The 25,261-nt window shown below is 33.6% G+C and overlaps 1 protein-coding gene across 3 annotated transcripts in view; it reads right to left on the bottom strand.

Annotated features, from left to right (window-relative positions):
- LOC129227311 (NAD(+) hydrolase sarm1-like) overlaps positions 1-25,261 on the bottom strand; it is a 193,023-nt gene that overhangs the window by 37,210 nt on the left and 130,552 nt on the right. The window contains exon 1 of one of the 3 annotated variants that reach the window (XM_054861854.1): positions 4,747-4,900. The exons of the other annotated variants lie outside the window; for them this stretch is intronic. Coding sequence (XP_054717829.1) covers positions 4,747-4,776 — 30 coding nt within the window. The 5' untranslated portion in view covers positions 4,777-4,900. Of the gene's footprint in view, positions 1-4,746; positions 4,901-25,261 lie in introns of those variants that run through there. 3 annotated transcript variants of the gene reach the window in all.

Genomic DNA, 25,261 nt, shown 5'->3' with positions numbered 1-25,261 from the left:
AATGGATGACGAATTTCTCGCCGATTGGCTATGTTCATTCGCTCTCCCATTCCACGTCATGATAATTTCGTAATTTACTCGTCCATCTCCGGAAAATGTCCTTAAAATTGAAATAGAAAAAGCATAAAATCGAATGTTCGAAAAATCGCTTCGAGGTGCACACCCCCATGCTACAAACTAACTTTGTGCCAAATTTCATGAAAATCGGCCGAACGGTCTAGGCGCTATGCGCGTCACAGAGATACAGACATCCTCCAGACAGAGAGACTTCGAGCTTTATTATTAGTAAAGATAAAGAAGATAACTAAAAGAGAAAAAGTGTCCCAACTGCCAAATTAGTAGCTTCGAGGTAACTTTGAACAAATATGGCGACAACTAATGCTGCCACACAGCTGTAGAACATCACCAACTATTAAAACCTTATTTTCCCATATTGATAAATCCATTATGCCGCCATTGTGCTCCTGTTGCATATTTGACAAATCACAATTTTTGTACAATATTTTGTAACCGGCGCATAGATTAATATGTGTTTTTGAATTCTTCCGCTAAAACAATATCCTATTTGGCGGTACTGCGGTTATCAAATAGTTGTAAAATGTTTCATTTAAATTCCTTAAAAACATTTTAAGCATTGAAGACAGATTGATAGCTGACCTCGTCAATTTGCTCAAAGTTTAATTGCCCCGAATTTAAATAATAAATATTTAAATTTAAGAGGACATTATCTTTATATTGCAAGCTGAATTGTAGTACCTACCAATATTATAACATCTGAGAAATTGGAATAAAAACATGCATTAAGTTGTTCGTAATGACTGCACATCTTTCTATACATTACCAAGTAATAAATTAAAAATAAACAAAACAAAGTAAGCGCATTAAGTTTAGTCACACATATTTAATAGCTCAATGTTTAATAGTTCTCTGTAAAATCTGATGGTGTCGCAGCAGCAAATAAAGTAGTAGAAACTTTATCACGTGTAAAAATCGGGCTCATTTTCATGATAGTCGTTCGGCAACAGCTCGCACAATTTTCTTAACGTAGAAATATTGAACCACGCCAAACTAAAATTCAGATGGCAACAATTTTTTTTAAGGCTAAAAGGAAAAAAATAAAATAATAGTTTTAAAAACTAAAAAAAACACGCTTTCGTAGCAAAATGAACTAAAAAGTGAAAAATGATCTTTGAATGATAGTAGTTGACCAATCACTTAATTTTAATGTAATACAAAAAAGCGTGGGGTGCTGTCTATTTACATTTTTGCTTGGACAACAAATGGAAGAAATTCAATACAACTGATAAGAAGCCCCCCACGCTTTTTTGTATTACATTAAAATTAAGTGATTGGTCAACTACTATCATTCAAAGATTATTTTTCACTTTTTATTTCATTTTGCTACGAAAGCGTGTTTTTTTAGTTTTTAAAACTATTATTTTATTTTTCTGCCTTTTAGTCTTATGTTGGAGAATTATCAGGCAACGAAATTATTTATAAAACGAGTGCGAGGTAATATCTTAAAGTTAAGACAAGGGCACCCCGATGGGAAGCTACTGTGAGTCATCGACGTATGTTTGCGGAAATCATATTTATATTACTTTGAAAATTTGAGATGCATTTGAATAAAAGTTTTGTTCAACAATGGTCTGATCAGCAATGAATTTCCAATTGAAGGCTCACCTAAATTTTGGCATGAAATTAGTTAAAAAGAATTATATTTCATGTTCTAATTACCTTGGAACATTGGAACAAATTTTGTCTGATGCAGAAAAATTAAAGGTTTTTGTAGATATTTTTAAATAATTTTTGCGAGCATTTTTAATGTATTTTTTTTATTTTTCCTTTTTCACATTGTTGGATTTATGCCAAAATATTGATTAAAATTGGGGGAAACTAACAATTAAAAGAGTTAATTAATTAATTTGATTATACAATATTGCATTGTCATCGAGTCTGAGGTCGCGTGCCAAATTTCAAAAGAATCCGATCGCAGGAAGTGACCGAAGTTTGAGCTGCAAGATTCCGTTACAAGATACATACATACATACATACAGGTGAAGCTAATAAAATAAAAGCGTGTTAAAAACAGCAGGAAAAAAAAAGTAATTTGAATTTTGACATATTGAATTCAAATTATGTTTTTCGCAATCACGAATGTGTGTATGCAGGCTTGTGTGTTTGTGTGTGGGGGTATGTGTGTTTGTGTGTAGGGAGTATGTGTATGTGTGTGTAGGCATGTGTGTTTGTATCTGTGTGCAGGCATAAGAGTGTGGGTAGTTGTGTGTATGAATGTGTTTGTGTGTGTGGGGGGGGGGTATGTATATGCGTGTGTAGGCATATGTGTTTGTGTCTGTGTATAGACTTGAATGTGTGGGTAGTTGTGTGTGTGTATGTGTAGGTGTCTGTATGTATGCATGTGTGTATGTGTTTGTGTGTGTGCATGTGTATGTGTATGTGTGTATGTGTTTGTGTGTGTGTGTATGTGTGTGTGTGTGGTTGTGTATGTATGCGCGTGTGTTGGATATGGATGCAACCTGGAGACGGCTTTCGCTATTGCAACAGCATCGTGAGGAGCCGGTCGACGGTGATGCTGCAGAGGGAAAATAAAATCATAGGACATCAAAACAGTCAAATGAAAGCAAAAAGCAATCGTGATTGCTCAAAAAAAAGAAATTAACTTGAATTCTGAAATTTTGAATTCAAATTATGTTTTTCGCAATCACGAATTGCGACAGGACCCTGCTCATTGGGGGCTATTGTTTCTAGAAACAGCTTCTGTCCCCCAAGCCTGCTCCCCCCCTCCTAAGCGGTTACATGTGTATAGTTGTGTGTGTGTGTAGGCACGTGTGCGTGCATGTGTAAGCTTGTGTGTGTGCGTAGACCTGTGTGTATGCACGTAGGCGTGTGTGTGTGTGTGTGTGTGTGTGTGTATGAGCGTGCGTGTGTGTAGGACATGGACGCCACTGACCAGGAGAAACGGATTCCAGGAGGCGGCTCTGAACCGCGCCTGCTGAGGACGGTGGGCGGAGGTGCTAGTGTCCCTGGTCCAAGTTGAGAAAGGCACGGACATCAAAGACGGTCAAGTGAGAACAATAAGCAATCGTGATTGTTCAAAAAAAAAAAAAAAAAAAACGTTCATGTTCAGTCATGGCCCCCACAAAATTTCGCTTACAACCATTCAAAAAGTTCCAATAAAATGTAAAAATTATGTCAAATGAATAAATTAGGTCATCAAAAACCATTATAGGTTCCATCAAAATGTAAAATAATTCTCCAAATAAATAAAATGGGTCATTAAATAACTTTGAAAAATTCCATTGAAATGTAAAACATTCGAAACAACCACATTTACCTCCAATTTCGCCAAATGACCAAGTTACTGTAACGCAGATGGAGGATGCACAAATCAAACTTGAAATATTACTATTCAAAAGATGGGAGAAACATATGGTGCGATACTTGGCGTATTTTCAAGATGTTTCGTCAAACTAGGGCAAACAAAGCGTTTATCAAACGTTACCAAAATCAATATCGCTGAAGTTTGAAATAAAATGTTGCATTTTGAAACAAAACAAGCCATTAAACATGTGCACCCCCCCTCCAAAAAAAAAAGAAGAAATGTGAATATTTGGCATCTTGAATTCAAATTATGTTTTTCGCAATCACGAGCTTGTGTGTGTATGCTTGTATAGGTGTGTGTGTGTGTGTGTGTGTGTGCGTGTGTAGGCGTATGTGTGTGTTTATCATCTTTTTGATTGCATTTTTTTTTTTTTTTTTTTTTGAGAGTACTTTTAGAGTGATAAAAAGCTTGATTACATTTTTTTGTGTCCGATGAGCAAGCAAAGCGCTCTCGGATCGACAAGCCATTCGATGAAAATTGTGCAAGTAGTTCGAGGGTTTGGCGAGCGCCAATGAGCAGGGGGTGACTCTACTCATAATATTATTTAATGATGTCCCAAAAAACAGTTGGAATTTTTAAGCACAGCATTGAACAAAATTTTTTACTACTGTTGAAATGAAAACAACGATATAATACACATTGAAACATAGTAACAACAGTAAAATTAATTAAAATGTTTAATGCACGAGTAGATGGAAAATGGATCTCTTTGTTTTCTTTATAGCATGTAAATGGGCTATTCACAAATGATGTCGCACTATTTTTCAACAGATTTGACCCTCTACACCCTTGTCACGAAGGGTCACACTAGTTTTCATAAACATATTCTCATAAAAAATGCGTGATGTCACATCTCTTGTCACGACCTCCCTCCAACTGTCACAATTTCACGACCCCCCCCCCCCCCAAAGCTTGACATCATTTGTAGACAGCTTCTTAGTCTTGCAATTATGCTAATATTTTTCTTTAACAAACGTTCATGTTAATTAGCTTTAAATTTTCTCCTTGTAATCAAGAATAGAGCAAGCACAGTCAAACAGTATTGATGAAAAATAATACTTCTTAAAAATACATTAGACTTTTCGTGAAATAGAAATCAAAACCTGTGTTCTAAGCCAACAAAGGGCGAGAAAAAACTACATTCTAATTCCATCACAATTACTGAACAGCTCCATGTCTGTTGCTGTTGCCATTACAAAAACAATAGAAAACGCTGTCGATAAATAAATAAAATAATACGAAGGATTTTATACATTGCAGACGATAATAAATAGCAAAATTAAATGTAAAACACATCAGACGATAAATTTACAAAAAGCGGTATCCAACCTGTGAACTCTTACCAAAATTATAGCTGCTCTGGTGGAAAGCATTTAAAGTGACGTAATCCAACGAATGAATACTCTCAAAAGAAATCCATCCAATAAAGGTCGAAAGCCATGCTTCATATTTTTGGTCAAAAATCTCTTCCTTCATAAATCCCACCTGTTTCTCCGAACGAAACTGAGATTATCAACACGACTGTCAACGCAAGAAGATGCACGTCAAGTGATGACTCGCTACAGCCGCCCCAACGAGCTACAACATGACTCACGCGGAGAAGCAGATTGGCTATTTATATTCGCGCGCTGTAGCGTACGTCACTTCCGCAAAGGCGAAACTCATTCATAAAATTGGAGACAGGCGATTGTCTTTCGTTCAGGAATTCGGTATTTGTTGAAAGAGGAGCAAATGGTAACGAACAGTCTTTCCCGTAATGACGGAACCGCAGCGTGAAATGACGCATAGAAACAGATTGGAGGAAAAAAAGCTCTAAAACGGGGGGTTGGAATGACTCGAAATGCATCATTCGGTCACAATCTCACGAAGCAGCGTTCCATTAACATTTTCAACTAGCAGTTCTGCTGACCCGTCGTTTTAAATTTCTCCAGGGGGGGGGGGGGGCATGATGTATCAAGAAAAAAAAAAAACACTGTTGAACTCCTCCCCCATAAGAACGGGATTATGAACCAGCAAAAGATTTGTTGCAACACTTCACTTTACCCCCAATGTCCAGATGTCACTCCATATGACATTAATCGTTTTAAAAAATAAAGTCTTTTATTTCAATCAAAATGTGTGATGTCACACTTCTTGTTATCCCCCTCCCACCCCGCTTGTCCTCTAACTGTCTGTCACAATGCTCCCCCCCCCCCTTAAAGCTTCCTGACAATTTTTGGAGAAATTTTCACGTTACCCCTGTCTCAAGCAACTGGGGACATGCCTCCATCACAATTCTCTGTAAAACTATCTTTCCTGCCTACTTTCCTAGGTGCTGCAGAAATCAGACTTCAGAGCTGGCTTACGTAATGCTTAGAACCGTTGCTTTTTTTTCAATCCGGTTTCAACTAAAAATAGGAAATAAATCGGTTCAGTTCAGTTCCAAGTTTTCGTTCCGCCAGAAATAGGTTTTATTGACAGACGTCTATGTTTTATTGAGAGAATAAAACGAAAAGTTGTCCAAAATTTGGAGATCCCGCCAATATCCATATGGGAACTATCTCCTTGTCTGCTTCATTTCAGACTGATATCCATTGTGTTAGGAAGTACTACTTACAAAAAGAAATGAAATCCCACCAAGAACACAAAATGTACAAAAATGCAAGTCTCCGTTTAAACCGTAAAACATCGTGAGATTGTCAAGTCAGTTGATTTTATCTTGAGAAGCAGCTTGCACTTACACTGTAAAAACAATCCGAAACGTCAGATTACTTTCGGGCAACGTTCCGGGATTCCAAGGGCTTACAACAATTTCCTGAGAAAAGCAAGTTCTTTTGAGAAAAAGTTTCCTGAATCGCTACAAGTTTCATGAATGTCGATTTTATACTGTGGTTAAATTTTTTTAGGTATACTAGTATTCAGATATACTGGGCATCTTTATTGGGTGGGTTTCTCCTTCCGGTAAGTTTGGGTCTTATTATACGGTACAACCATCTGCAACTTTTTCTTGCTACTCCATGTATTTTAACGGGGGAAAATTGCTCGGTGTCGCCGACAATTGCATGCAATAATTGCACTTAGTTGCAGGTTTAATCCATTGAGAATTCTCTAGACTGTATGACGTCAGCCTTTCCTCTCCACCCTTCTGCTGGGCAGAAAAACTTGGCGGTATAGACAGCAGCAAGGGGGAAAAAAAAATGGCGATATGAAGCAGCTTTTCTGTGCTAAATGAAGCATAGCTTCATCTGCAGCAACATGGTCTTCTATTGGAATCCTAGTTTAAAACATATTTGTGTGATTTTCAATGATTTATACACGCGCATTACGTAATTTTTTAAAAAGAATTTGCTATAGTAGAAGTACTTGGCACGTTTTCAAAATTTTTCGCCAATCATAGTACTATACGCTTGCCGTTTTTCTTTTTTGTTCTTTTCTTTGTGATCTCAAAATAATTATAGCAAATGCTTCAAGACTGTTTTTCGTTTTCAAAACAAAAATGAAGCAAAAAAAAAAAAGAAAAAAGACTTGTTTTTGCTAATTTATGAAAGAAATTAAAACTGCCGAAAAATGTAAACAATGAAAAAGTGGTTTTTGTTCAAAAACGAAGACAAAACTAATTAAAAAAAGAGTAAAGGATATCAATCGCCAATTTGAAGTGTTTCATATTCGCATATGGCAATTTCCATAAACCTATCGTCCGGAAGAAAGAAAAATGCATAAATCTGGTAATAAAAATAAAATACACCAGCTCAGCGACAACGTATAAATTCAGAACTGTGAAACGGCAATCGTCTGCTGCCGGTGGTGTAAAACTGTGAGTGGGCGGAAAAAGTTGCAGGAAATTGCTGCAAAAACTAAAGTTGCACCTAAAGTTTATAAAACTATTTACTGCTAGTTTACTGCTCCTCCAGATTGACTGAGCCTCAATCAAGGGCGAAATACAGTCTCCGGATAGTGCAGCTTTGAAGGAATTGCTTGCTACACCGTCTTTACTTCGACCATTCCTGATTTAGGAGCTATCCTGGTAGATCAGGAAGGTTCCAAGCAGGGGCGTGCACGGGGGGGGGGAGAAGGGACGTCTGTTGGCCCGGGCCCGAACCTGAAGGGGGCCCAATATTTTTTAAATGAGTGGTGAAATATAGGGGTAAACAACATGAAGTAAAAGTCATTTGTGACGGGCTCCAAAATTTCTGCGCGCGCCCCTGGTTCCAAGCTATAACTAGAATGGTCATTCTCCAGAATGTGTCACTTTTGAGCGAAAATATTTTTCAATTTCAAAACCTTTTGCTTTTTTTTCCTTCTTGCATGATAGTTTTAACTACTAGAAGTAACCATAAATAAAGGAACAGCTAAATTCCGTTTATTCTAATTATTTTACTCATAAATAAACTTTTAGTGTTTGAAAATAGAGGACAATTTAATGTCAAAGAAACAATTTTGATAGTTGTGTAAACAATGTGCTATTTTAATAATTAGTGTAAATCTAACATTAAGCTCTCGTAATTAAAGTACGGCTTAAATTTTAGTTATCCTTTTAATTCAAATTTGTGTTAAAAATAATGTAGTATTAATATATTTCCAAATTAGTAAATTTGAGAATATACTGATAATTTATAATTTTGGTACACTGTCTGAAATTGATGTATTTCCCCTCCATCATTTATTCTCACCTCAGAAATAATGACATAATATGGTCCGTCACGGAGGTGAGGAATCTTCCATCAGTATAGCCCTAAAGCAGCGTTTTCTTAATTTGTTTGATAAGTGGAACCCTTTTGAATGTCCACTTTCTTCGTGGAACTCCTGTGTTATCCTAAAAAGCAGTTTGCATGCAACATTCTAGGAATGGTTTATTTTCAATCAAAGCGCTTTTTCGTTTAAAAAAAATATTTTTCGACTTAAAACACTAATTTAAAAAATAACGATCGAATTTCTCGGAATACAATCTACAACTCGTTTCACAGAAAATTTAAAAGTTTTAATTTTAATGATATGAGTAGTTCCAATTCTTACTATGACAGATACATCCTTAATGTCAGACTTTCTGGAAAAAAGTTGCAATTTCAGATTAGGTGCAGCTCTATGTCTTTGATGATATTTAGTTTTGTTGACAGATAAGTTGAAAACATAAATTTAGTTTCAAGTAGCAAAAATACCTACAAAAATTTCGTGACAATTGAGGACATTCCTCTTTGAAATTGCACCACAATTTCACTGGATGGTATTATTTTAAATTTCTGGTGCAAGGAAGGATCATTTGCCATGTCAATAAGAGAGTCGTTGTGTAGAGCTGACATAATTGAAGGTTACAGTGACAACAAAATGGCTTTCTAATCCATGATTGATATTTTCTTAGCAGAAAATACTTAGCTCAAACCTAATTTTTAAATGACTAATTCGACCGTTTTGTTAAAAAAAAAAATTAATTTGAATTCTGACATCTTGAATTCAAATTATGTTTTTCGCAATCACGAGTGTGTGTATGTAGGCGTGTGTGTTTGTGTGTGGGGGTATGTGTATATGTGTGTAGGTATGTGTTTTGGTGTCTGTGTGCTGGCATAAGTGTGTGGGTAGTTGTGTGTATGAATGTGTGTGGGGGGGGGGGGGGTATGTGTATGTGTGTGTAGGCATATGTGTTTGTGTCTGTGTGCAGGCATGAATGTGTGGGTAGTTGTGTGTATGTTTTTGTGTGTGAGTATGTGTAGGTGTCTGTATGTATGCGTGTGTGTATGTGTTTGTGTGTGTGTAGCTGCGTATGTATGCGCGTGTGTGTAGGACATGGATGCAACCTGGAGACGGCTTTCGCTATAGGAGCAGCATCGTGAGGAGCCGGTCGACGGTGATGGTGCGGAGGGTGGCGGTGGGAAAAATCAAAAGACGCCAAAAACAGTCAAGTGAGAACAATAAGCAATCGTGATTGCTCAAAAAAAAAGTTTGCAAGTTTCGTGGAACTCTTGAGTGATATCCATGGAACCCTGGGGTTCCGTGGAACACAATTTAAGAAGCACTGCCCTAAAGGATACATTTTTCAGGGAAAGAAATTTTTCTTCGTTGCTATAATCTGCACGTGTTAAGCATGTGCAATTCTTTTTTTTACATTAATTTACATCCTCGATATTCAAGATCACGGAGGTCAGAATTCCCAATAACCACTTCGGTTTTTAAAACAAAATCGATCTTCTTGTTTTTCAACAAAAAATCTTACAGCGTCTTTATGGCTGAAAATCAACAAGGGGGCTGGCTCTCTTGTATCGTGAGAAATAAAATGTGATACCACTACTGTCTCCTGTTAATGAGAAATGACCTTTTGTGTTTGGGTAACGGAGGTGAGAATTTATTGTGTGACGTAATTCCTTGTCCCCCTCAAACGAACCAAAACACAATATTAAAAAAATAAATATGCTTAAACATTTAGTATTTGAGGCACTTGTGAAAGAAATTACACACACACCACACACACACACACACACACACACACACACACACACACACACACATATATATATATATATATATATATATATATATATATATATATATATATATATATATATATATATATATATATAACAGTTGCACCAGGTGTGCGACATGCCACGAAGATGAGAATTCACATGTTGTGAACCAAAAATATGTTAAAAATGAAATTATTATTAAAAAATTGTTGGCAGTTTTAAATAGATATATTTTTGATGTAATTAAAAAACATCGTTAAATGAATTGTGCCTTAAAGGTTTTACTGTAAAAGGTATGTGACAGAAAAGTTAAACTTTTTAAAGAAAGACCCCATATAAGTTTTCACTGATGATGGTTCCTGAGTTATTTTAGAAACGTAACTGGCTTTGACTGGGAAGGTTTCTAAATTTTTTATAGAGATTCCATGTGAATTTCAGGAAGGTTTCTAATTTTTTTTAGAGCGAGTCAGGTGAATTTTAGGAAGCTTGCTAACTTTTAGAGGGATACCTTCCTGGTTTTTGCCAGATATGCTTTTGGCAGAAATTAGGCACATCAGTTGCCCTATAATTTTCCAGGAACGTTTCGTACTTTTTATTTACAGTGTATTTAACAACTTTGCCATAAATTGATTCCTACCAAGTTATACTGCAATTTTTATAATGACCATAATAATATAAGACATCTTTATTTCTGTAATAAATATAGTGACTTGGCAATCGCACGGCAACATACTAACATAGCAATAACTGGTACTGATATAGTTAATTTTAAACTTAAAAATAAAAAGTACAGAACTCAGAAAATTCAAAGAAAAGTCGAAAACCTTTTACCACTTTTTAAAGAAAATAAACATTTAAAAAAAAGTAGTAGTCGCCAGAAATCGCTACCAACTACTATATTTTATATCGCATTTCTGACTACACCACTGTTTTTTTTTTTTAATTGAGCGTTACACTACAAACTACGAAACTGAGCGACGACAGTAGCTTCTTTACTTGTAGTGTATTAGTTCCTAACACTGTTACAAAACTTAAGCTGATTTAAGTACCATTTGTCGTACACTGTAAAAACGATTCAGAAACGTTCCTGGAAAATAATGGGCAGCTGATGTGCCCAATTTCTGCCAGTAACATGTCTTGAAAAAGCCAGGAAAGTTTTCCGCTAAAAGACAGAAACCTTTATGAAATTATCATGGAAGCTTCCTGAAAATTTCAGAAACCTTCCCGTTTAAAGCCAGTTGAGCCTCTGGTAGGTATAAGATGATTGCATAGCACCTCCCTGATGTATCAAGAAAGTTCCACAAGCAGTAACGCAAACATGGCCAACGGTAAGCAAGAATTGCAGGTAAGAAACGAGAATTTTACTCGCCTGCAATTCTTGCAAAGCAACGTAGTCCATACTTATTCGCTCCCTTTGGGAGCTTAACCAGCATGGACAAGCCGTAATTGAAGTGATGCCGATACACTTTATAAATACGCTCAGCTAATCTTTAAACTGGGAGCTAAAAATAGTTTTCACATCAGTAAGAAGCCTGCATTCGTGCAACTTGTAGCCATTCAGGAAACTTTTTGACAAAGATCCTTGATTTTTCCAGGAAGTGCATAAAAACCGTTGAAACCCTGAAACGTTACGCGGAAATAATCAGTATCGTTTCGGAATTTTTTTACAGTGTAGTTAACTTAAGCCACATTAATTTGCGAAAAGAAAAACATTTCAATTTAACATTTCATCCAGCTTTTTGACATTCCCATAAAGTACTGAAGCAGGTTTAAGACACACGAACAAATCACACTACATCTGAACTCTACATCTTCAGTGGTCGAGTTTTTATTCCCATTCCATGTGCCACAATTTATGAGGACGATAAACCACCGGCCGCCCATCCCAGCTTGGTAAATTACAGCGTTCAAACTGGACAGGGGATCTGACCTCCAAGCGTTAAATCTCAGTCATGTTGCGGAAAAAATCGTATTGACTAAAGGGCTACTGCATTTTGCAAGATCACGTAGCCCTCATATATCTTCGCAGCTGTCGCAATGGACGATTTTAAAAATACATTTCTTAAGACGGTGACAGTTAAAAGTTTAGCCTTTAGTGGATAAAAAAGTTTTTTTCTCTTTACTTTCGAATAATGAAAAGCTTTTCAGACATATTTCTTTTGCAAACGAAAACATTTTTTTCTTGCAATTTTAACTGTTTAGCAAAAGAAGAAAAATAATGAATAAATATTAATAATTATAATAGTAAGAAAAAAAAAGAGGTAATGATATAAATAGTAATAGCAGTAATAATAATAATGATTGTAATAATAATAATAATATTAACTACATAAATAATAATAATTGTAATTATTTTGTAACAATAATAATAATATTGCAATAATAAAAATAATTGATTATATTAAAAACAACGGTAATAATATTACTTAATAATAAAAATAAAAATGGAAACAACGATAACAACGATAATAATAATGGAAACAATAATAATTGTATAAAAGGGATAATAATAATTGTGATAAGAATAGTAATAATGATTGCAATAGGGGTAATAATGATAATCGTAATAACAGTATATAATAATAATGTTTGTTTAGGAGTAGTGATGTAAAATACCCGGGTATTTATTTTTAGGGGTAAATACCCTGGGTATATACCTGGGTAAATACCCAAAATGGGTATTTACCCGGGTATTTATTTAAAAAATTTATATTCAACTAAAATACTTTTCTGTATGTATTCTTCTATGTGTATATACAGGGTGTTTTGTTTTAACCTTCAAGACCTCTATTTTTTCAACCGTTAGTCCTAGATGCATACTTACAGTTGCAAAAATGTTCAAAATCAGTTGCAGACTTAAGATATTGAAAATTTGAAGTAAAAATAAAAATGAGTAAAAAAATACAAATTTTAACTTTTTACACGGGCCCCAGATCCTCTGACTTATTGATAGTTAGGGAAATAATCTCAACTGAAAAACAATTACAAAAAAAGTTTGACATTAGTACGACCAATATTCACTGAGATATGAAACGCAGCGTTTTGTAACTTATACCATTTTACACTTGCCGTCAGTAACATCTTTTGGGGGAAAATATAGCAGTTAATGAGTGTTTATATAAAATTATATGTGTGCAGAGTGATTTTTCAAATTGTTCAAGGTTTTGCAGCGTGTTTTGCGTATCACGGCATAACATTTGCATGAATTTTTGAGTAGAAATGAAAAATGTAATACCTTGTGTTTTTTTGCTTTGCCAACCTGTCATTATTCTGAAAGGGTAATAAGTTCTAATCTCATCTTCTGCATGGTCCCTTAAAACTTTCAAATGGAATATCTCCTTGAGTTTTCATTGCACAAATGTTAATTTTTTTTGTGTCAGTAAGTTTTAAATTCAGATCATTTCTCTAAATATAAGTTAGAGGACCTAGAGCCGTATAAAAAGTTAAATTTTGTAGTTTTTGACTCATTTTTATTTTTGCTTCAAACTTCCAATATCTTTACTCTGCATCTGAATATTTTTGCAATTGGAAGTAAGCATCTAGGACTAACGGTTGCAAAAATAAAGGTCTTGCAGGTTAAAACGAAACACCTTATATAACCTACTATATACACAAAACAATAAATTTCTCCCTAAAATTTGTATTTTGATCACATATTTAAAGAATTATTGTGTGAAACAACTCAGCAATCTAATATGATATTCACATTAAATGTGTTGGATATGCGTAATCAATGTTGATAGCCAAATTTCACATATAAAAAGCAATTCTACAAAAAGTAAAAAGCTTAACTGGTTACAAAAAAAAAAAAAAAAAAAAAAAAGCAAACATCTTCTTCAATTATGGCATTGAAAAGAAAGATTCTTTGGTTCGTGATATGTTTCTTTCATAATTTCATTAAGTCTTTCGATAAAAAATATTATAAACTGTGTAATACATATGTATGTATCAGTTTTACCAATTATTTTATATTTATATTTAAAAAAAAAAATTCTCATTCACTTTTTGCATTTTTTTGTAAAATACCCAGTTTTTGGGTATTTACCCAGGCCTTGGGTAAATACCCGGGTAAATACCCAAAAAATATTTACCTACCCACTGGGTATTTACCCGATCCACATCACTATTTAGGAGTCAATAATAATTGAAATAATAATAGTAATTATGATTGCAAAATGGATAATAATAATCGTAATAATAATGTATCATAATAATACTAAAATTATTTAAAATACAATAATTATTATTCATGAATGTATTCACATAAAAAATCTGAGAAATTCAAAATATATTCTTCAGTGGTTCAGATCCATCTCTTAAAATTAATTAAAAAAGTTAATTATTTTTCCAATGGTGTATCTTAATTTGAACAAATTATTTGTCGATTTGTTTGAACTCGTTCTCTTGTCCTGAACAGAAAACTATTTTAATTACTTTTCCTTTTGAGGTAATACAATGAGCAATAAAAATGCTTTTTCTTCCTTCGTGGGCGGTAATGATAAAGAACGGTTTGGAGGAGAAGCAAGGAGGGAAACTAGATATTTACAAGATCACACCTAATAACTGAGAAAATTCAGTTTACCAGCTATCAAGAGAAAGAAGAAGAAGAAAAAAAAACTTCTCATTTAAAGTTTGATAACAGAAAGGACGGACAACATTTTTTGATGCTTTTGAAAAATTCCTTCTCAGTTTTAGTTGATAACAGAAAAGGATTGACATCTTTTTTTGCTACATTTTTCAGCAAATTTCGATTTATATCTCCACGGAAATTTACCACTTAACGGTAACTCACGTAAAAAAAAATGTCTTAAGAAGACATCACAAAATCAAATACCTGTGAAGGCATCCCACGCTTACAGAGATAAAAGCACTCTTAAGCACACATGAATTAGTCTATAGAATCTGGCAAGAGAATCTTCAGATAAGAGGAATTAAAATAAACAGATCGCACATAAATGCCGAAATAAAACAAAACGCGGTCCCAAAGAAGAAGAGGCTCTCGAAATTCCGTTCCCCGCATTCTCAGTATCGGTGACGTCACTCCCGGCAGATATCAGCGCTTTTCACAGATTTCGAGCTATGCGCCGGTTCGAATCCGCATTCCATTTGTACCTGCCGCGTTATTGAGTCAACACATTCGCACTGCATATCAATTACTGTTCATCAGGAAGTGTTAGCACAATGAGTCACACTGCGAGAAAAAATCACGTTGTCCGGCATGTTTTTAATGCAAAGAAAAATAAAAATGAAAAATGGCAAGTTTATACTTTATTTCAGAAAAAAAATAAACATTGTTTCATCATGAAGATGTATTTTTAAAAGTACGAGTTTTGAAGGAGAAAAAATAATACGAAAGAAAGGAGAAAAAAATAATACGAAAGATTAGAGGAGTCAGGGGTGTTCCGATGGGACCTGTGACCTCCGAAAAATTTACTTATTCGGCAAAAATTTTGTCTCGACGATTCGGCAAAATCAGGAATGCCCATCCCCTTTAAGTTCGATGGCGCAACCCCCTCAACCCAAAAAAAATGTTCTCATCCCTTTTTCTCTTTTTTATGTTTTTAGCTTTTTTCATTTTTAAATATTTTTTTGTATTTTAAATTATTACTACATTATTGTTTTGTTAGAAAAGTTCCGTGCTACACCAATAATACGCACACGCACACATACACAAAAAATAATTAAATAAGTAAAACAAAAATAAAGTAAAGTAAAATAAAATGAATAGCTAAAACTAAAAATTCATCAACAAATAAATTTAAATAAATTAATTAAAAAATCTTGATGGCGCAATTTGCGATATAATCCCTCCCCCCTTGGGCAAAATTATCATCATGGTATGCGGGTGTAATTGTGAGAGTTATTAATGTAATTTTTTCAAAACCTTGATAACTCGATATTTCGACCCTTTCGGCAACTGTCATCATTCGGTGAAATTTGGAGTTCATTCGGCAATTTGAGAATTTCCGTCTAATTCTCAAATTGACGAACCTTAAAGCATTTTCCTCTTTAAGGCATTAACCCCGTTATTTACCCTTTTCATTGCCTTCCTTAAAGCAAGACAATGAAAAGCAATCAAATGGGAAATCTAGTACTATTCTTAACTAGGTGATAAAAGAGGAGGGGGAAACACATGATACACATTATTTTGATCTACCATTACAAAGTGACATTATTTGAACAAACGTATCTAACAAATTTGAAGGTTTGGGTTTGCAATTTTGGTGTTTTCTTTGGATTTGTGTTGATCTAACAAATTTGAAGGAAGGAATGTTTTATGGATAAACCATATTTAAAGCAGTTAATTTTTTTTTCGGAAGACAAAAAAATTTCAAGGAGTCATTACTTTGATAAAAGGCTAAACCAATTTTAAGCAGTTAAATGTTTTTCAGATAACTAACAAATTTTAAGGAGTAGGTATTCTTTTTGAGGACAACATATTTTAAGGAGATAATATTTTTTCTTGAGGACAAACACATTTTAAGATGTAAATATTGCTTTTTGAGGACCAACAAATTTAAGGAGTCAAAAGATTTTTTTTTTTTTTTTTTTTTTTGAGGACGGAGATAACACATTTTAAGGTGTCTTTCTTGGAGACTAAGAAACTTAAAAGACTTAATGAAGACAAACAAATTTTAAGGAACCAATTTCCTTTTCGGAAAGATAAACTATTTTTAACGAGTCAATGTTCTTTTTTGAGGACTAACAAATTTTGAAGACTCAATAATGCTCTTATTTGGGGACTTACGCTTTTTCTTGAAGTTACAGAACCGGATATTTGATTAACTACGGGATAATGTAAAGGCAATACAGTATGACTTCGATTTAACGACACCCGATTTAACGATTTCCACAATACAATGATTCATTTCATAGGTCCAGATTTGACTGCATCGAATGTCTCTGCTCCTCGATTTAGCGATATCCTTGATTTAACTCTGACTTTTTCAAATCTTTGACAATCGTTAAATCGGGGTTGTACTGATATATGGTACGGGGGAGGGGTGCAGCAAACATAACTAAATTTGTCAATTGCTGTTATAATTTATCGATTGATTGATTGATAGTACAGAAAGGTGTTCGCATTATAAAGTGGAAAATTTTTTCTGCGTGATTGAATGGCGTTAGTAATTGCTCTGTTGGATATTCAGACAACTAAACTTTTAAAGCAACAATTTATTTCCAAAATGCGTACAAAAATGAGGAATCGTACCATGGGCGCCCATATGCAAAATTTTAAAGGGGGGGGGGGGGGGCTCAGGTATTTTCACCATGGTTTAGCAGGATATTTTCCCCGTAGAAACCGATTGCAGTACAGATTAGAATTATTTAAATTTGACATTTTTAATAACTTATTCATTAATGGCTGGAAAAGAAATGTTTTTGCATTTTTGCAAAGGAAAAAGCACTAAAAGCAAGGAAGTTCTCATTTCTAGGCTTAAGCCCCCTCTTGCCCCCTATATGGGTGCCCTTGAATCGTACAGCAGTTCAAGAGTATTCTGCATACAAGCGATACTAAACCTTCTAACCGCGGGCCAGGTAAAGAGGCCAACAAATAACGTCATTATCCACTTAATTTATTATTTGCAATTCCAAGAAACAGTATTCCGTATGTTAAAATGACACCCATTATTTTGAAAAGAAAGTCCTTTTTAAGTTCAAATATTCCGCCGGCTGAGAAAACAAAACATTTTTCGTCTTTTAAAACTCTTAATAAAGTAGATTTTTCCCCGAAAGGACTGACTAATATTTCAGCGTCGTGCAAACGAGAAAAAAGTTTTTGGTTGCAGAGCGTCGTTTCATTCAGAGCTGAAACACCACAAATAATCACTATCAATGGCACTAGGGATATGACAGAGCCGCAGATGAAAATCGTAGTGTTCCATGTATCTATCTTCGAGTTCGAGAAGAAATCACAAAGAAGCAGAAAAGAAGAATTTAGACAACTAAACACTTGAATAAAACAATAATTCGAAAATTTCGCTTCAAAACTGTCTAGAAGCTGAATCACTTTTTTGTGCATTTGGAAACGAATCTTGATCGATCCGTGAAATTGTTGGCAACCCCGACAAAATATGAGATCTACTGAACGGTATAAAGTATCTTGCAAACACAGGCACGTGATATAGAACACTGTGTTGAGCCAGTCAACGTGATACTGTGAGAAAATGTAATAAACAACGTAAGAGATAAAAATGATGGCTGGTTGTGGTAAAGTGTCACTGAAATCAATGCCAAAGGTAAGTACAGAGACAAATTTTTCAGTGGTTTTCCCGCGCGCGTAGCTATCTATCACACAAAAAAGACCCAAAAGAACTGGCGCAAAAGAACACAGAAACACGAGAACAGCAACTGAACGACGCTTTCGGGTTTTCTTAATACTGATAAGTGATTCAATATGGCGTAGTTCTCCAAGTAATTCTTGAAAACTAGGCTTTGTGAAACGTATGGGAATGCTCAACAGAATTGGAGAAAACAGTAAAAAAGAATAGGATAACTGATATAATGGCTCGAAATCAGTCAAATATAGAAACACTATGTAAACCATTGTTATACACAAGCTTAAAAAATAAAGAAAAGAAACTAACTGATGTTTCAACAATTTGTTTTTCTGCGGCAGGTGCTGTAAATAACTTAAAATTTTCCTGGCAATAGCCAGTTCTATATCGAAAAAGCACTCGGTTTGTTCATTTTAAAGGACTTTGAGAAACAGTTATTTATATTTACTGGAGTACATTCAGAATGTAAAATAAAATTTTTCCTTTTCATATTTTCTGGAGTTATCTTAAACATATTTTAGATCGATAGATATTTGAGATCCTTAAGTTTGGAATTCACCAGATGCGTTCTGATATACGTTTTCGTAGATATGAGTTTTAGAACAAGCGCAACTATACGATACATTCAGAATGTAGCAAAATTTTATTTATTTTCCATTTGTTTTAGAATTGTTTATTTTAAAATCTGATTGAGATCCTTAAATTTGAGATTTATCTGATGCGTTTTGATATACGTTTTCGTAGATTTGAGCTTTAGAACATACGGTACGAAGCGGTACATTCAGTATCTAGAACAATTTTATTTATTTTCCATTTGTTTCAGAATCGTTTCCTATTTTAAAATCTGATGGATATATGAGATCCTTAAAAAAGATATTCGCATGAAATGATGTACGATTTAGTATGTTTCTAATGATTTATACTTTATACATTTAGCATGTAAAATAAAATTTTCCCTTTCATATTTTCTAGAATTTTCTTAAACATATTTTAGACCGATAGATATATGAGAGCCTTGAATTTGAGATTCATCTGATGCGTTCTCTGATGTGCGTTTTCGTAGATTTGAGTTTTGGAAGAAACGAAACTATGCGGTACATTCAGAATGTAACAGTTTCATTTATTTTCCATTTGTTTTAGAATTATTTTCTATTTTAAAATCTGATGGATGTATGAGATCCTTAAAAAAAAGAAATTCGTATAAAGTAATGTACGATTTAGTATGCTTCTAATGATTTATACTTCATACATTTAGCATGTAAAAAAAAATTTCCTTTTCACGTTATCCTCAGGATTTAATTTGAATTAATGCTTAGTTCCAACACTTCTTTTTAATTTCACGTGAATTGTGGGTAAGTTCAGGCTATTTAGCATTAAAGTATGTTCTGAAGAATATAGGGCTTCTGCACTTCTTTTGTTAGAAATTAAGCGCTGGTTATTCTAAATATTTTTCAGAATCATAATTTCTAAATTTGAGATCAATCCGATGTAAGTTCGTTTTAGTGTGAATCTATTAAAGAACATGTACTATCTATTTAAGAACATGTACAAATATGTGCATTCAACATGTACAAATAAATCAAAAATTCTCCTTTTCATGTTTTCTCGAGTTCTCTTTAATATATTTTGAATTGACAGATGTATGAGATCTATCAATCTGAGATTCATTAGATGTGATATTCATTTTAGCATGCCTTCTTATCATTTCAATTTCAGAACAATTAAAATGACGTCATGTCCATCAGATGAGATGTGCGTTTTAGTATGCTTCTTATTCTCTCAATTTCAGAACAAGTACAATAATGTCATGTCTATCAGATGTGATGTGTGTTTTGGTATGCTTATTATCATCTTAATTTCAGAACAACTACAATGATGTCATGTCCGTCCGATGTAATGTACGTTTCAGTACGTTCATTATCATCTCGATTTCAGAACAAGTACAATGATGCCATGTCTATCAGATGTGATGTACATTTTAGTATGTTTATTATCATTTCAATTTCAGAAAAAGTACAATGATGTCATGTCCGTCAGATGTAATGTACGTTTCAGTAAGCTCATTATCATCTCGATTTCAGAACAAGTCCAATGATGTCATGTCTATCAGATGTGATGCACGTTTTAGTATGCTTATTATCATCTCCATTTCAGAACAAGTTCAATGATGTCATGTCCGTCAGATGTAATGTACGGTTCAGTACGTTCATTATCATCTCAATTTCAGAACAAGTACAATGGTTACATGTCTATCAGATGTGTTTTCCTTTTTAGCATGCTTATTATCATCTTAATTTCAGAACAACTGCAATGATGTCATATCCGTGAGATGTAATGTACATTTCAGTACGCTCATTATCATCTCGATTTCAGAACAAGTGCAATAATGTCATGTCCGTCCGATGTCATGTACGTTTCAGTACGCTTATTATCTTCTCAATTTCATAAAAAGTACAGTGATGTCATGTCCGTCAATTGTAATGTACGTTTTAATATGCTTCTAATTATTTCAATTTCGGAACAAGTACATTGGATGCGATATACGTTTTAGTATGCCTCTGATCATTTAAACTTTAGAAAAAGTACAATAGCATATTTTGCTGAATACTACCATGTCTTTTAAATATAAATTTGTCATTTTAAAAACATCAATTTAAAAAGAATGTTAATTGTAGTATTTTAGAATTAAAATACAAAAATCGTTCCATTTCTCTGCAAAAGAACATTTTGTACATGTACACTCAAAGTATATAATCATATAAAATGAAGCAGTTTCTCCTTTGAATTGTACATCAGTTCAAAATATGGCAAAAGATATATTATTTCAAGTACCTAGAAGCAAATAGGTGTGTGGTGACGATCAGTTAACCTCGCAAAATATCCATGTGGGGTATAACATCCACACATCACGTGTGCACCGCATGTACACCACGCACTGTTCACGTGGACATCAGCCAATGGAAAGTGTCCAAAGTTTGTCCTTTCCAAGGGTAAGGACCCCCTAACATTCAGTTCAATCTCTGACTCCACATCAGAAGGTTGCACACCAACCTCTGCGTTTTTCTACGATGTATATACCTTAATTGTATCTAATTTTTAATCTAAATGTTCTGAAATAAATAGTTTGTTAATGCTAGATAATGTATGTAACTTTAACCAAGAGTAACAACACTGGTGACCCGGACGTGATTTGAACACGCAACCTTCTGATATCAAGAGTCACAACAGGTGTAACTGTTAAAGCTAAAAATTTAGAGACAACTTCAGTGAAATCCTGATTTTACGTTTCTCAAGGGACTGGGTTAATAAAACATCAACTACGGGGAAAACAAAGTAGCAAAACTGATGATGGGGACCAATAAAGAACGTTAAATGCGAGAAAAACGCGAATTCGGTGGACGCAAAATCGGGGTTTCACTGTAGTAGAAATAGTAGAAGAAAAGCTCCTCTTTTTTGAGGCAAGAGGGAGTACTAGTAATCCTGGTAAGAGTGGCTACACTGCATGACTTAGAACATCTTTTCAGTGAAAGCATATCTAGGGTTTAAAACTTATAAGTTCAACCATATCTCTTCGCTTTTCTCACTGCACCAATTGAAGTTCAACGCATTAAACTATAGTTGCATAAAATCTTAACTCTGTTACATTTTTAGTTGCGAAAAAAACTTTAGAATCGATTTTTTTAAACCTAAGTTTTAAAAACGTGTGACTAACTAAGTCATCATTTTAGCACAAACAATGCATTTGCTTTATAAATGTGCAAAGCAGAAAATGCATTGCTATAAAAAGAAATATTACCTAGTAAGCGTTTCACATTGTTGAAAGCTTTGTAATATTTAGTCTAACGTACATGCGATATTATTATTCAGTCAAAATATTGCCCGTATATTGAAGGGAAAATCAATACAAATCCGCAGTTTAAACTACATCACGAAATCGAAATCACGCAGCAATAGAGCAATCATTTTCATTAGCTAAGTAGTAATGTCACCACAATAATAATATGGCATTTTTCCCCATTATTCGAAAGAGCTGTAATTCAATTCATTTTGAAATTTTAAAGAACAAAATTTAATCTAAACTTTACAACTTATAATGCTCTTATAAACTATCTGGATTTGTTCATTTAATTTGCTTAAATTTTTACAGGAGATAAAGTACCGAAAAGCAACGAAAAATTTGGAACACATCAAGAGATTAATAAAAATAATATCGATTAAATTTGTTACCATTTCAGAATTGAAATAATGTCATGGAAACAACTTATAATACAGCAGACCCTCGTTTTACGCGGGTTTATTTTACGCGGTTTCGATTATACGCGGTTTAAGATTTGACACCTTTATTTTATTTTACGCGGATGAGTTTCGGTTTTACGTGAATGCGGGAATGCAAAGAGAAAAAAAATTCTCCTGTGTTTCAAAATCCAAACTCATAATGATTGCAAATTACGCGTAATCAACTGCATTTTGGCATCGTTAATAATCGAGCTTTGGCCACTGGAGACATTTTATGCGATTGGTTCCAGAGCTCTTTCCAGAAGTAAAGTTATTAAACTCACACAGTTCAGAACTCACTGGAAGAAGAGCTTTTAGGAGTGACAAAGGAGGCCAAAACCAACGAGGATACCGACGTCGGTGACGCACAACCAAAAATGTTCACATTGAAAATTTTGAGCCATTCCTAGACAATAGAAATGATCTTTCTGATTTGTTAGTGAAGGAAGATTCTATCATGGAAATGACGCAAGTGATCATGGATGCGTTATTGCGTTTATATTGAAACTAAATATCTGAATGGGGTCGTTTCCGAAATTTTAAAAGTATTTTTTTTCTGCGGGAGCATGTTTTAGGATCTGACAATTTTTTAATAAATTGACAAAGTTTAATATTAAAAAAAAATATTTTAATCGGTGCGCATTCATTGTTTAGGCTTCTGCCGACGACATCACAAATGATGAAATGCCATTCACTGTTGCCATTCACAGACCACAATATTTAATTCGCTTCTTTACAACACATGTACTGGAAACGATATGGTTGATAGCAAGCGTGGAGCGCAAGTATTTAATTTGCTGCTTGATTATCATAACGTGGAAACGTGGTAGAAAGATGCGCCAAAGCACATCATTTGTGACGTCATAAAGACCACGCCTTATTTTCAAGATCGGACATTTAAAAAAATTAATTAAAAATTAAGCGTTGGAAAAATGAAAGTTTTTCTCGCTCCATGTTTTCTTTTTTTTTTGCTTATTCTATCAATTTTCAGTACTAAAAGTAGTACTTTTAACTAATGGAAACAGCCCCATTAGAACGAAAACAAATACCGTTCTTTTCCTTTGTTGTTATCTTGTTTTGACTGATTTTATTAAGACATACGTAACAGGTAAATCCGCTTTAAATTTCAAAGAGTTTCACCTCAAATAAATTTTAATACGAATAAATTTTAAAATAAATTATTAAAAAAAATTTTTTTTTAAATCTCAAAACTATTTCTGTAAGCTTGATTCGAACTTATTGGTGTGAAATAAAATAAGTAAAAATGATTTATTTATTACAACACTCAAAAATTGCAGTTAATCTTAATATTTTTACATTTAGGTTAATTCTAAAGCAGACAATAAAATTTACATTAAAATTTTGAGAGACAAAATAAGTGGTATACAAATTTGTACAAACAAGGTTATATTATACTAATACCGCTTATGGTGAATTCCAAGAAAAATGAGACATGACACTTGAATTTTAAAAAATTAATACTCTGCCACTTGCCATATACCATTCTCTCCAGAAATAAATGAATTTCTTGAATCTTAACCTGTTTTTCCCAAATAGCTTGATGACTTTCAGAAAGTAAAGTGAAAAATCAAGTTTTATCTTTGAGTTTTTACAAAGCAAAAAATCTATGTTTTGTTTCATACTGTAATTTAAATAAAATTATTATCAGCATATAATATTTAGGTTAACTTTTATCTTTTGAATGTCTAGTTAAACTTCTTGGTAAGTAATTTCAAATTTCTCTTATTTTAATCACGAAATAGGTCCATTACTGAGGTGACAATTTGATGTCCTTCCCGTTATCAAAATACTACATCTTAGTTAGTTCACCAAGATCCTATGGGGTATAGAAACTAATGTTTTTTTATGCAAAGCATAATTTTGTCCCTTGTCAAGGAGGGATAGTTAAAATTTTAATAGATATTTAATTTATATGGTTTTTAATGGTAACGGAAGGACAAAAAGATACGGTAACGGAAGGACATTTACCTATAAGCTGATACAGGGAATATTTAAGAATGCTAGTAGAAAACAAACTGTTGTTTAAAATTCACATTTAAAACATATATAAGTAGTATCTGAACAAAAATTATAAGTGCTTTTATTTTAAACTATAAACTTTTATTTAAATTAAAAAAAAATGTTTTGTGATTTTCTTTTTTCTTTTTTATGTGATGAAAATCATAAAAACTACACTTAAAAATTCCTAAACATGTGAAAATCATTTTGGCATGACATGTTTGTGATATAACAAGCAGAAACATTTTCTTACAAACTTAAAATTTATATTGGAACAATGTAATATTTTGAAATTACTTTCAGATTTGTTGCCACAAGTGACAGGAAAGGACTGTTGAGAGCACTGGTTTAACTGTTAAACGTACTACGAAGAGATCAGTAAATTCAAAGATCAACTTTCACAAAGATGGAGTAATATCCATTCTCACCCTGACACACAAAATATGCGCTATTTGAACCCTGTAACAAGTTATGTTATTGAATTTAGTAAGTACTTCAACAAATCTACTGCAACAAATCGAAGATTTCACTTCAAAGTCAACAGACTCAGGACAGTTAGAAATAATGTTAAAAATGAAGATACAGATGAATCAAAAACACCAAATCATAAAGAATATGCCAAATGATTCATTAAAGTTTGGACAAGTTTTGTTAGTTGGGTGGAAGGAAAAGAAGCTAACAAAGAGGAATATTGGACAGGTACTTCATATAGAAGATAAAGGAATAGAAATAGCTTGATTGAGAATGCATAATAATGTGGGAATGATCTTTGTATTTCCTGAGAAAGAAGATAAATGTTCTATGGATTCTGATAAAATTATTGAGTATTTAAAAAATTCAGAATTGTAACA

This window comes from Uloborus diversus, chromosome 8 (assembly GCF_026930045.1).
Source record: "Uloborus diversus isolate 005 chromosome 8, Udiv.v.3.1, whole genome shotgun sequence".
Taxonomy (NCBI): domain Eukaryota; kingdom Metazoa; phylum Arthropoda; class Arachnida; order Araneae; family Uloboridae; genus Uloborus; species Uloborus diversus.
The sequence above is the reverse complement of the archived record's forward strand: the minus strand, read 5'-3'. Positions and strand labels throughout refer to the sequence as shown.